General features: G+C 44.7%; 1 protein-coding gene across 9 annotated transcripts in view; it reads right to left on the minus strand.

The window, feature by feature from the left end:
• URGCP (upregulator of cell proliferation) overlaps nt 1-14,348 on the minus strand; it is a 93,071-nt gene that overhangs the window by 14,617 nt on the left and 64,106 nt on the right. For 7 of the 9 annotated variants that reach the window (XM_060304907.1, XM_060304906.1, XM_030871280.3 and 4 more), the window contains one exon: nt 3,221-3,291. In XM_060304907.1, the coding sequence (XP_060160890.1) occupies nt 3,221-3,291 (71 nt within the window). Of the gene's footprint in view, nt 1-3,220; nt 3,292-3,558; nt 3,580-3,611; nt 3,650-14,348 lie in introns of those variants that run through there. The other 2 variants (XM_070046270.1, XM_060304909.1) reach the window with 2 other exon arrangements.

A 14,348-nucleotide genomic window follows, 5' to 3' on the forward strand; every position in this document is an offset into this window, starting at 1 on the left:
AAGTTCACTGATTCATTCTTCTGCCTGCCAAGTCTGCCTTTGAATCCTGCTAGTGAATTCTTCATTTCAGTTATTGTACTCTTCAGCTCCAGAATTTTGTTTTGGTTTATTTTTAGGTTTTCTATCTCTTTATTGATATTCCCATTTTGTTCACTCACCGTTCTCCTGACTTTCTCCATATCTTCCTTTAGTTCTTTCAGCATCTTTAGGATTGTTGTTTTAAAGCCTTTTTCTAATATATCTGCCATAGTCTTTTCAGGGACAGATTTTGTTGATAGATTTTTTTCCTTTGAATGGGCCATACTTTCCTGTTCATTTGTATGCTTTATGATGTTTTTGTTGAACACCTCTGAATGTAATAATGTGGTAACTCTGGAAATCAGATTCTTCCGCCTTACCCAGGGTTTGCTATTGTTATTTTGTGTCTGTTTTTTTGGTTTTGATTGTTGTTGGCTGTCTCTGTGCTGAGGATCAGCCTAAGGTGTAAACTTAAGGTCTTCTCTGGTCTTTTCTGAGCATTTTCCTGGAATTGCACAATCACTTTCTAATTTTCCCCATATATGCAGTTGTTTCTTGGGGGGGGGGTTGTTTTTTTTTTTAGTTATTTATTTTTATTTTTGGCTGTGTTGTGTCTTCATTGCTGTGCGTGGGCTTTCTCTAGTTGTGGTGAGCACGGGCTACTCTTCATTGTGGTGAACAGGCTTCTCATTGCAGTGGCTTCTCTTGTTGTGGAGCGAAGGCTCTAGGGCTTCAGCAGCTGTGGCACGCAGGCTCAGTAGTTGTGGCTCGCGGGCTCTAGAGTGCAGGCTCAGTAGTTGTGGCGCATGGGCTTAGTTGCTCTGCGGCATGTGGGATCTTTCCAGAGCAGGGATCGAACCCGTGTCCCCTGCATTGGCAGGAGGATTCTTAACCACTGCACCACTAGGGAAACCCCTATGCAGTTGTTTTTGAATGTTCTAGTCTTTAATGTGTGCCTTACAAAAGAGGAATAAGCAAAAAATGATGCAGAGAAGGTGTTGGCCTTTTAATTCCCCAGTAAGTCACTTTGCTGGAGGGGGAGGGGCTTGCAACAATGTCTGGAGGTGTGACAACTGCTGCCCCCCTCTTTGTCTTCACTTCTGTGATCAGAAGCAGCCATCAGCAATTAGAGCATAGATACTTGATATTTGGAGGGCAGGGGGTTTTTGCCCACCCTCATTCCCACAAGCTGTGTCAGGTTGCTCTAAGATCATGTGCACAGCTGCCTGCCACTTGGCTGGGAGTGGGAGATGGGTAGCTGCTACTGTGTTAAGAGCTGAAACTGACCAAAATTAACTGCAGTTTACCCTCTAATTCTTCCCCTGGAAGTTGCAAGCCTTTGACAGACTCTAGAGTTCCAGAATAATTACATCAGACAGATTCTGCCAGCACAACTGTTGTCCAGGTGGGGAGAGGGATTCCTGGTGCTTCCTGCTGTGCCATCTTCCAGAATTCTCTTTAATGACTGAAAATACATTTTTTTTTAAAGAATGAGTTACGAAGTAATTAGAGTCCTCAGACTTGAGATAAGGCAAATACATTCTATAGGATGATTATATAAAGCACAAATCAGGCAGAACTAACCCTGCATCTATGCTTTTAGAAGTCTGGAGAGTGGTTACCCCTGGCAGAGGCAGGGTAGGAAGTGATTAGAAGGTGAACCTCTTAGGTGATGGTTTTGTTTGGCTTCTTCTCCTGGATGCTGGTTAACTTAGGTCAGTTCATGTTTGTGAAACTTTATCAAGCTATGCACTTACAATATGGGCACTTTTCCATATGTATATTATACTTCAATACAACTTTTTTTTTAATCTTATAGGTTGAAGAGCTTACTTTAAGTCTTAAAAATAAAATATGTACTGAAGAGGAATTCACATACCTCAGAAAGAAATTTTTTAAAAACAATTACACAAGGCTTATTCACTGGAGAGACACACAAAGATAGAATTTGGGGGAAGGGCAAGAAGGTCCCTGAGCCTCAGTTTCCTCAAATGAAACAAAGGACCAATAATAACTATCTTATGAGGCTGTTGTAATAGGGCAGCCTAGCTCACAGTAGGCCAGTAAGGTCGTTTCTTTTCCTCAGCCCACTCTCAAATTTTCTTGCCTGGTGTTCTATAGCAATGCCCTCTAATAGAACGTCTTGTGATGGAGCAAATGTTCTACTTCTGCACTGTTAAACATGCAGCCACTCGCTGTATGGCTACTGAGTACTTGAAATATGGCTAGCGTGAATGAGGAAGTGAATTTTTAATCTTGTTTAATTTTAAAGTGTGTGCCTAGTGGCTAGTGTATTGAGTAGCACAACTCAAGATCTTGAGACACTGAAGGGCTTTGGGCAATTACTGCTTGATCCCAACTTTGCTATGAGCCTTGACCAACCGGCCATGAACTCCCATAGTGCCAACCTTCTAGAATTTAAGTTCCATGAAGACCAGGACTTTTGGCCATTGTATTCACTATTGTTTCCTATATTCACAATCCCTACAACAAGGCCAGCACATGATAAATAGTCAATAAATATTTGTTTGAATGAATAAAATAAAACTGGATTAACCCAAACGTATTTGCATGTTTTTGTAGGGTTATTTTTGCATAATGCTATTAATATCCAATAGAACACATTCATTGTGAGAAGCACCAAACTAATGAAAGATAGATCCAAAATGAGTTATTAAGAGAAATTAAGATGTCTAGAGTGTGGCCACCACACCTTAAAGATGAAGTCATGAGGGGCAGCTACAGCCCCACCCCCCCAAATCCCCAAAGAAAGAAAAACCAGCTTGTAAGGACCATGATCAGGAAGACTACAAGTCCCAGTCTCCTAGGGACAGTCCCAATTCATACCTCTTGTCCCAACAAAACACACTGCTCACTCTCAGGTGTGCCCAGTTTAGAAACTAGACAGTTGCCCTCAACACAGCTCAGAATGGCAGGAACAGCAACGTGCTGAAATTGGAGTGATGTGCTCCCGGTAAAACTGTGTGGTAAATACCTTTTTAAAAGTGAATCCTATTTTGAATATATGAGGGAAGCTTAAAAGACACTTAAATGGGTCTTCTTGTAAAAGGGAAAATAAAAACCTTAGGCTTATTTATTTTGGAGGTCCATGATCCACAGCCCAGGGTGGTGCTGGGATCCAGAATCCCAATGGGCCAGAAGAAACAGATCTGCTTCCGAGTGGACAGAAGCCCAACTTTACCTGCAATGGCCACAGCTGTTCGTCTCTCAGATGCTTTTATTTCTGGGGCCACTTCTCCCAAATCTGAGTGTCTGAAACAATTTCAGAAGAAAATTATAATTAAATTAATGAAATACCACTTTCACCTACCAAATTGGCTGCACATCAAAATCTCTTGAGGAGCCTTTAGAAACTACAAATCCTGGTTACACTCCAGATCCTCGAAACCAGAATCTCAAAGCCAGGACTGGGCATCTCTGCTTTTAAAAGTGCCCACGCTGGTCTAGAAAAACCAGCACTCTCAAAAACTGTGAGACAGAGCAAACAGCCATTCAGAAAAACATAAAACTATACATAACCTTTGACCAGTAATTCCACTTCTACCCTAAGGAAATAATTAAAATTTAGTTACAAATATGTTGATGACAACTTTATATATAATAGTGAAAAACTGGACGCTTTTTTTTTTTTCTTTTTTTTTGGTCGTGTTGGGTCTTCATTGCTGTGCACGGGCTTTCTCCAGTTGCAGCGAGTGGGGGCTACTCTTCGTTGCAGTGCACAGGCTTCTCGTTGCGGTGGCTTCTCTTGTTGCGGAGCGTGGACTCTAGGCGCGCGGGCTTCAATAGTTGTGGCACGTGGGCTCAGTAGTTGTGGCTTGCAGGCTCTAGAGCTCAGGCTCAGAAGTCGTGGCGCACGGGCTTAGCTGCTCAGTGGCATGTGAGATCTTCCCAGACCAGGGCTCGAACCCGTGTCCCCTGCATTGGCAGGCAGGTTCTTAACCACTGCGCCACCAGGGAAGTCCCCTAGATGCCTTTTAAATCAAAGTACAATAATAGGAATTATGGTACGGTCTTATTCTGCAATCATTAAAAAATATTCTATGGATCTCATTTTGTGGACAAAAAGTTGTATGATACGTTATGGAACGATGTTAATGATATGTTCATTAGTGGGGGGAAAGTCAGGTTATAGAAGAGTATGTACAGTGTGATTACTATTTAATAAAACTATGTCTATTCATCTATAGGTGTATACAGGGAGATCTAGAAGGATGTTCATCAAAAGTTAATAGTGTGGGCAGGGAAAAAAAAAGAAAGGTATTGTAATTTCTGGGCTTCCCTGGTGGCGCAGTGGTTGAGAGTCCGCCTGCCGATGCAGGGGACACGGGTTCGTGCCCCGGTCCGGGAAGATCCCACATGCCGCGGAGCGGCTGGGCCCGTGAGCCATGGCCGCTGAGCCTGCGCGTCCGGAGCCTGTGCTCCGCAACGGGAGAGGCCACAACAGTGAGAGGCCCGCGTACCGCAAAAAAAAAAAAAAAAAAAAATTAATTCAGGGTCATCCCTCCCTGCCCACACTATTTTTTTTTTTTTTTTTTTTTTTGCGGTACGCGGGCCTCTCACTGTTGTGGCCTCTCCCGTCTGGACGTCCCGTCTGGAAGCCCCCTGAATTAATTTAAGTAGGCTTGATAAGTATAGTCTATTTAAGAATAAACTATTTTAGATATATCATAGGAATGAGTAAATGTGTTGATTTCATCAGAAGTCAGGGTTCCATTGTTGAAGAAAGGGTGTAAAAATAAGGAATGGAGGAAGTTAGAAAAAGAATTCACAGAGGTACACTGGAACTGGAGGTACTGGTGTGTACTCGTGATTTCTATATGCATGCTCGTTGTACACATGTGTATCCATTTGTGTAAACGTGCATACATTTCCTAGCTCTGTCCACTGAAAGGGCCACGAAGCAAAGACACTATAGTACCAGTGAGCATACCAAGCACCCTTTCATATCATTCCACACTAACAGACACCAGGTCTCCTTGGAGAAATTACAGATTCCGGGGCTGGAGCAGCAAAAGAACAAGATGAGCCTGAGCATCTTATTTCAGAAAATTAGGACGTGCTCAAAAAAAGAAAATGCCGGGGCAGGTCACAGGACACAGGAGCCAGCTTGAAGGGGCTCCCACTACCAAGTGTGAGTCAATTTGGGCATGAATATAATTAAATACAGTAATTAATTTAACACCATTGAAAAACAGGTATTAATGAGCCCGTACAGATAACAAACAGATAAACAAACGGGGGGGGGGGATGAGGGCTCTTGTTCATCAGAGAATGCTAATGTGAAGGGTGCTGCAGCTGGCGCAGCATCACTTTCAGAATCATCCTAATCAAGAATGGTGCAAGCTAGCAACACCAGTGAATGCCAATTCTTGCAGGAAAATGTTGACAAGGAGCAAGATACTTGCCCAGGCTCAAAATGTTTCCTCACAGATTGCTTATTAGGTGCTAGGAGAAAAATAAAACCTAGCAGTTATACTTGGCTGGGTAATCAAAGCCAGTGACCATGGGGACAGATGGCTATGTGTGCCCCCAGCTGTGGTACCCTGAGGAAGGACACATCATCACCTATACAGCATTTTGGCTGAGGATGTAGAACCCTGATCTCATCATAAGGACAAACCCAAAATGAAATGTTATGCTAGAGGGGGAGAACAATATTATTATCTCAAAGTATGAATGTCACAAAAGAAAAAAAAAAAAAAGATCGAGGAAATGTTCCAGATTAAGGGTGCTAAAGAGACAAGAAAAAATGCAATACCTAACCCTAGACTAGATCCTGAACTAGAAGGAGACATTTTGGGGTCTACTGACTAAATTGAAATATAGGTGCTGTCAATGTCACATTTACTGATGTTGATAACTGTACTGTGGTTATGTGAGAGAATATCTCTATTCTTAGGAAATAAGACACTGAAGGATTTAGGGATAAAGGGTGATGATGTATGCAAGTTACTCTCTAATGGTTAAGAAAATAATTATATACATGTGTATTTATGTGTGTGTGTGTATACACATGCATACGCATGGAGAGAGACAGCAAGAGAGAAAGAATGATAAATGAGAATGGTAAATGAGCTAAAATGTTAAGAATAGGAGATTCTGTATAAGGGGCCTTTTTAATTTTGTAATTTCTCTCTAAGTAGAAATTATGTCCAAATAAAATGTTTTAAAATTAATAGTGGTTAGTTATTTCTGGGTAGTATGATATCCATTTATTTTGTCTTATTTGAATTTTTTAAATAGAAGAGGCATGTATTGATTTAATAAAACGAAATGAGCCATTAAAGTAATGCTGTTAGTCTGGGTCAGGGCCAGAATCAGATATGTGTGTGCCCCAAGAAAACTTGGTAATCTGCCACCCCTTCAAACCAATGTTCTTCCAAGAGTGTACAGGTTTAAACTTTAGTTTGTGGCAGGCCCTCTCAGAGACAAGCAATCCAGTTCCAGTTAATTCAGCAGCAGAAGAACTGTTTTGTGTTAATCAAATCCACCCTCCTAGAGGAAAGAAGGATTTCAGGACGCTTGGTTGTTATTCCAGCATGTTCCCCGAAGGTCTCATCCTCAGCCCTCTCTGAAGGGAGTTCCAGTAACCTCAGTGGTCACTGTGTTCACGGCTGTTTTAGCCACTTTATCAGTGCAGAGGACTAGGCAGCTCTCTGACTTAATCTGACCCTGATGCTGATAAAAATGGGACTTTTCATTGTCTTCTCTTCATTTTTCTGCAAAGAACATATATTGCTTTTGTAATAAGAAAAGAAGGTAACCTTAAAAAAAGAAAACATGACTGGTTAAAAATAGTTTCCCAGTGGGGAAGAAGCAGGCCCGGCCTGGTGGTGGCATGGAGCCCTGTGCTGAGACCCAGGTAAGAAAAGGGCAGAGGACAGGTAGTTATACCCAGGGCGTTGCCCGGCCTCTTCCCACTGCACACAGGCTCTCAGGACACACTCGCCAGAATTTCCCAGGAGAGGAGCTTAACTCCAACCCTATATTTTCCATGCAAGAAAGTAGAAAACAAGAGTGAAATTATCACAGGGACAACCCTGAGTTTGTGCTAATTTCTGAAAATATACATATAAATCTGTTCTTGATTCTTGCCAACAAAGTTCACACCTATTTGAGTCTCTGTGTTGTAAACTGGAAGCAGAGCCAAGTCTTGCAAGAGAGAACAGCAATAGAACGTCACCTTTGTGCAATGCTTTTTAATTTACAACTCTGCTTTCAATACCTGTATGGCCTGAATTGTGTCCCCTCAAATTCCTATGTTGAAACCCTTTTGCATATATGGCCTTTAAGGGAGTAATTAAGGTTGAATGAGGTCACAAAGGTAAGGCCCTGATCTGATGCGACGGGTGTCCTATGAGAGGAGGAGACCCCCAAGAGCTTGCTCTCTCTCTGCAGGTGCACAGGAAAAGGCCAGGTGAGGACACAGTGAGACAGTGGCCATCTACAAGCCAGGGAGAGACACCTCAGGAGAAACTGAATCTGCCTGCACTGTGATCTGGGACTCCCAACCTCCAGAACTGCAAGAAACAAATGTTAAGTTACCCAGTCTGTGGTCCTTTGTTATGGCAGCCTAAGCAGCCCAGCATCACCAAGCTAGGAAGCACAGGGCCAGAACCCGAACGTGAATCTTCTGGTTCCCTTTCGGCTCATTATTTGTAAGGCTCAGATAGGTTTTAGGTAACATAATTACAGCTGGTAATTACAAAAACCATAAAAAACAGCCCATCTGCCAACTCCAAGTCTTGCCAAGCCTGCTCTTGCCTCCACAGGCAGACAGGACCAGGGGAGTGAGAACAAGCCGTGCTTCCAATGGGCCCAGACGTGAGCAGAGCGGCCTTTTACAAAGCAGTTTTTGAAAACTGCGAATGTCTTTTTCTGATTCCAAAAATAAGACAAATATACAGAAAAGTACCAAGAAAATGCCTTTGCTCTTTTGAACAATTACTCAATATGTTAACCAATCCTCCCCCGCCCCCGCCTCCTACTTCTGACCTATTCATGTTGCTGTAGCTCATTGCATTAATCGATATATAGGACTACATTCTCTGCATCCCGTTTTACTTCCTCATTAAGGGCTATTTAGATTTTGGTCTTCTCCTGAGGCCCATGTTGGTCCTTGCAAGACCCCAGGGCATAGAGCCAAAAGTGGAACCCAGCGCAGGCCCCGCCTGGGGGCCACCAGCACAGAGGTCCGGCCCGGGCATGGGCTCCTGGTCTCCATGCTGCCCAGGCCTGTAGCCTCGGTGCCGTGGCATCACGGCTCAGCTTCCCTTCTGGGGGCACCTCCCCACACAGACTTCTCTCCAGGGCAAGAAGCGATCGGAATGCCACCCTGAGGGCCAAGTGTGTCTAACAGTTCTTTCTCACAAAGTTAGGAAGCAGACAGCCTGGTGTGCGCACAGGGCTCCCTTCAGGTCTGGCAGGCAGAGTCAGCAACCTGACAGCCCGAGGCCATCCGCCTCACTGGCTGTCAGTCCTGGGAGACAGGGCAAGGCACACTTTCGGTGTCCTTCATTCTCTTTTTCCATTGCACAACAGAATTACCTGAGGAGCTTTCCTATTCATACCTGGAGACTCTGATTCAGGAGACCCATCTCTGAAAGGGAGATGCCTGCCACCACCTCAGAGTTGGGCACTCCTTGGACAGTGCCCCTCAAGGCCAAGAATAAACTGTCCAAACCTTGCGAGCAGGGCTAATTCCTAGCAACAAACCTGGCTCCTTCGTTGGGTGGCACCAATAAAACAAGCCGGCACAGAAAATCTAACAAAAGGAGACTAAATACGGGGCAGTTGCTTACCATAATGTAGTTGACAGTATATTATTAATAATCTTGGATAATAGTTTGACCCAATTTTTGCTGTTTGATGCTAATAGCTTTCAAGATCTTCCCCTTCCTGACCTGCCCCACATCTGGGCCAGCAGACAAGAGAGCCTGAGGGCTCCTTTCTTTGGTGTTAGCTAGGGACCCTCACCCCATTACAACACCCCAAACAAAACAAAAAACAAAACAAAACCTGAGGCCAGTTGCTCTACCCAGAAAGCCTCACTAAATTAGTAATAAACTTTTTCAAACCCTCCTGGTGGGTTGAACTGTGTTTCCCCATAACATATGTTCAGGTCCTAACTCCCTACTATGAATGGGACCTTATTTGGAATAAGGTCTTTGCAGATCTAATTAGTTAAATTAAGATCATGTCATACAGGGGTAGGGTGAGCCCCTAATGCAATGAATGGTATTCTTATAAGAGGAAAATTTGGATACACAGGGAGAAGAACATGTGACGATGGAAGTGGAGATTGGAATGATGCATCTACAATCGAAGGAACACTGAGGATTGCTGGCAGCCACCAAAAGGGTAGGAGAGAGGCTTGGGATAGACTCTCCCCCAGAGCCTCGAAAAGGAACCAACTCTGCTGACACCTTAGTTTCAGACACCTGGCATCCAGAACTGTGAAAAAAAGATTTCTGTTTTCTTTAAGCCTCCCAGTTTGTGGTCCTTTGTTATAGCATCCCTACCAAATGAAGACAATGTATGTGTGGCTCTTGACAGCTGTATTAGTTTCTGCCTCTCTTGACATGGGTTCTCCCCTGTATGTGTCCACATATCACTCTTTTTGAAAATATTATTTATTTTTTTGGCTGCTTTGGGTCTTCGTTGTGGCATGCGGGATCTTCGTTGCGGCATGCGGGATCTTTTTGTTGTGGCGTGCAGGCTCTTTGTTGCGGCGTGTGAGCTTCTCTCTAGTTGTGGCTCATGGGCTTCAGAGCATGTGGGCTCTGTAGTTTGTGGCACATGGGCTCTCTAGTTGAGGCACACGGGCTCAGTAGTTGTGGCACGCAGGCTTAGCTGCCCCGCGGGATGTGGGATCTTAGTTCCCCGACCAGGGATTGAGCCCACGTCCCCTGAATTGGAAGGCAATTCTTTACCACTGGACCACCAGGGAAGTCCCATGTCTGTGTCTCTTCTCTGCCTCTTTTAAGGGCACTAGTCACTAGATTTGGGCCCACCCTAACCCAGTGCAAGTGCAACCTTATATTAAGTAATCACGTCTGCAAAGAACCTATTTCCAAAAAAGATCACATTCACAAGTACTAGGGGTTAGGACTTCAACATATGTTTTGGAGGGAACACAATTCATCCACAATATCGAAGCCAAAACTAGGGGCCATCCCACCTCTGCAAGGTGACCACATGCTTTGAAAAGTTTAAAACTCACTGTGCAGCAGTGGGGACTGGCTAAGAAAACATACATGAAAAGTTTCCATCAAACAGCACATGGGGACAAGTAGATGTCAGTTATTATAACGTAGGTAATAGACAAGCACCGTGAAGCCCGGCATTTAGTCCCTGAAATGTGCTGGCACATGCAGGGAGTGTGGCAGAGGGACCCACTGCAGTCCTGCTTTTATGCACCTAGAATTTCCTGAAGGCAGGAGAGGCAGCACACTGGGAAAGGACACACCCCTCACATGTCAGGCAAAGGTGTCCTGCCTACTGCTGTTACCCCTCCAGCAGGATCCTGGGGCAATAATCATTGCCACACCCCAACCTAAGAGTGTTGCAAGGAGAGAATCAGTGTAATGAGCAACAGGTCTTGGTCCCAGGTTCGTGCCATGTAGGTTCACCATACAAGAGGAAACAGCTCTAAAATGCTGCCCCAGTCCTCCAGGAGTTTATACTAGGGTTAGGCTGGAGAGATACTATGAACACTCATTACATGAACTCTACAAAATACAGGTATGTTAATCTTTAAAACAAAGCTGGCCACCCTGTCCTGCACACCTAATCAGGTTGCTATAGGGACCCAGAGAGACTTACACATGTGAAGCAAGTTTATCTAAGGCAGTGTTCTCTTGGATTTATCCACACATTTGTTTCCCGCTAGGAGCTTTTCTAGGAGTTTGGGATATATCGGCGAAGGACATAAATGTCTCTGCTCTTAGCTTACATTCAGTGAGCAGGGGGGAACTGACAAGAAACAATTTTTGAAAGTTTTAAATAGAAGATACACTGGGAGGCATTAAGTGCTCTGGAAGAAAGAAAGAAAGTGTAGACTAGGATCAGGGTACCGGGCATGTGGTGAATGGGGGCACAGACTGCTGTAATTAGGTCAGGGTGGGCCTCCCGGAGAAGGGGACATGCAAGGGCAGGCTTGGTAGGAGAGGAGGGCGTAAGCCACACGGCCCCCTGGGGAGAGCGTTCCAGGTGCCATGCAGGCCAGGAGGGGCTCAGGGATCGGGGGGGAGGCCGGTGCAGCTGTTATGGAGTGAGTGGGACGCAGGCGGTAGAAGAGGCCTGGTAAGACCAAACTTTCTGGCTTTTATTCTGGAGAATGGGCTGCATGCAAGTCGACATGCCTGTTTGATGTTAGAACAGATTAGAGGTGACAAAGATCAGACCTGGGTAGTGGCACCAGAGGCGACAACACAGGGCTGGGCTCTGAAAGTCTCTGTGAAGGACTGGACAGAGTGTGTGAGAAAGACAGTCCAGGAAACCTCGAAATGCTCAGGTTCAGTAGAGCTGCCACTGTCTCGAACGGGAAGTCTGTGGATGCGCATGACGGGACCCCGAGCAAGCTAGTGCTCGTGTTGTGGCCCAAGACCCGTGGACGGCCTCCGTGGAGATGCTGAGCGGCACAGGGGCCGCAAAGGGCTGGGGCCGCTTAGGGAAGGCAGCGCTCCACAATGTATCCAAAAGACCACTGTTGGCTCCCTTCCTTCAGACACACAGTCTGCCCACAACAAAGGCAGAAGCACCTTGCTATATTTATCCATGATAACAGAAAGAAATGGTGATGTGGAAGAACTAAGAGATCAACTGGAAAACTGCTGTGAGCAATGAGAGAATTCAGTAAGCTGGGGACATACAAAACATTTTTTTTAAAAACCCAATTGCCTTCTTATATACAAACAAGTTTAGCGATGTGAAAGGAAGATTCCCATTTAGAGTAACAACAAGAAAAAATTTAAGAATACACATATAAATGTGCAACATCTATATGAAAAGAATTTCTAAATACTAAAGAATATAAAAGACTCGGACAAAGCCATATCCTTTGGGGAAAGAAAGGCTCGCTATAATTTTAAAGTCGATTCTCCCTAAATTAACCAATAAGTGAATTTAGGTTTGAAAACAGGGGAGCTGATTCTATTCAGAAATATTTGTGCAATAATAATCAGGAAAATTCTGAAAAAGACCAGGAATGAAGGCGGACAAAACCTGCGAGACAGCAAAACATAGTACAAGCCACAGTACGTTAAGGCTGTAGCACTGGTTCATGAATAGACAGAGCTCAGTAAGAGAAGAGCCCAGAAACAGGCCCAAATACAGGTGGGAATTTTGTCCCTGATCCAGGCAGCTCTAAGCGTCTGGTGATTATTCAATTACAACAACATGGAAAAAATAAAGGTAAATCCCTACTACTCCTTTCACCAAAATGAAAACGACCTGGATCTAAGAGGTAAATTAGAAAATGAAACCAAAAATGCACTGAAAGAAATATTAAAGACTTAAAACAAAGATCTCAGAGCAGGGAAGGCTTCATACAGTCAAAAGGTAAATAACAAAGGAGAAGCATTTGTAACACAAACAATGAAAGTCAGTTTTCTCAATGTACAAAGATCTACAAATCCATGAGAAGGAACCAAGAATCTAAACAGAAACAAAGTAACAAAAGACATCTCCAAAAGGCATTCTGGGTTTAAAACAGAACAAGGAGGAGGACACCAATCCACACTGTGCCCTGCCTCCCGGGAGGATGCTTCTCTAAGGAGGATGCCAGTTTCTCGGACAGGAACAGGGGGCAAGGTGCCTGAGATTTCATTTATGTTCCTTTTATACCTTTTGAACTTTTTACCATATGCATATATTACTTGTTTTTAAAAGTAAGGCAACTAACAATTTTATAAAAAGTTACAACGCGGAGAATCTGGGACAGAACCACCACTTCTGAACTACATGCAGGTGGTCTCGCTCAGAATATATAGCCTCCCGGAGGGAATTCTTCTTTAAAAGAAAGAGCGCGTCTAAGTTATTCCATATTCAGCCATATTTCGTAAAAGCATAATTGAAAGGACAACCACTCTGCTAATACAGACAAACCAAGTGAACACATTCTTACTCCAGTTTCATCCCGAGCGTGCCGGAGACACAGTGCATGTGCTTTGAGATCAGAACCAAGTACTGAGTCCAACATTTTTGTTGTGCCTCAGTAACCAAATTTAAACCGACTATTCATAATGGGGTCATTTTGCATCAAGTTCTAACTTAAACTGCTTGGGTGGGCCTCGATTTCCTCACCCATACAATACGGATAATAACAGTACTTACTATAGCGTTGTCGCGAAGATTCAATAACATTATAAGCAAAAGCACTTAGAACAGGGCCTAACAATACACTCTTTGGAAGTAGGCAGGATCTAAATTTAAAAGAGCATTCCCTTGGACTGGAAAGCCCCTGCCAGGGGCTCCTGGTTGTGGATAAGAAGAGGCTCTCCTTGAGCTGGGGGCCAGGTTCGCCACACGGCACTCCATCTGATGAAGCAGTGGCACATCTGCCACCTACAAGGAGGTAAGTGGGCTTTGGTGAGCCGCTCTGCAGAGCCAGGGATGGTTCAGCTACAACACCCCTCCCAGTTCTCTCGTTTTCTCCAGTAGGGACACACTGGGGTGGTTGCTGGCTCACTGGGCAACCCCAGATCTACTGGGGAAGAGCAGAGTCTACATCCCGCTGGCAAAGCCATGTGTGTTCTCTGGAAGCCACAGCAGCTCCTGAGCAGAGGCCAAGGGCTCCCGGCTGGACCTCACCCAGGAGCAGTTACATACCTTGCCCGACTTGCTCAGTGTCTCCTCCCCACTGTGTGATCTGTGGGCCTCTTCCTCCCCACCCCTGGCCTGGCTAGAGGACCCTTCCTCCACCCACTGTGAAGAGCTTGGAGCTCTTGTGGCCCATTTGGACCAGGCTAGGCTTCAGCGGGAAAGCTGAGCCCTTCCCAGAAGGGGAAGCCCAGGATGCTTTCCTTCCCCACAAAATGTTGGTGTTGGGAGAGAATCTTCCTGGACAAGGAAGACGAAAGGTTGAAGTTCAGTCCAGGGTACTTTGAAATGTCCAGTGGATGTTACTGGGAGTGCTTTCAGTTCCAGGGGAGATGAATCCTGAGGGAGTGGCCAGGAAGGCAGGTGAGGTGCTTGGTGGGGCTCCTTGCCTCCCATACTTTGACTCCAGGACAGGTCTCATTACATCACTCCTGGCCCAGTGCAGAGACTACTTAAGTGCTACAATGACCACATTTTCTGAAACAAAA

The sequence above is a fragment of the Globicephala melas genome, chromosome 9 (genome assembly GCF_963455315.2).
Source record: "Globicephala melas chromosome 9, mGloMel1.2, whole genome shotgun sequence".
Taxonomy (NCBI): Eukaryota; Metazoa; Chordata; class Mammalia; order Artiodactyla; family Delphinidae; genus Globicephala; species Globicephala melas.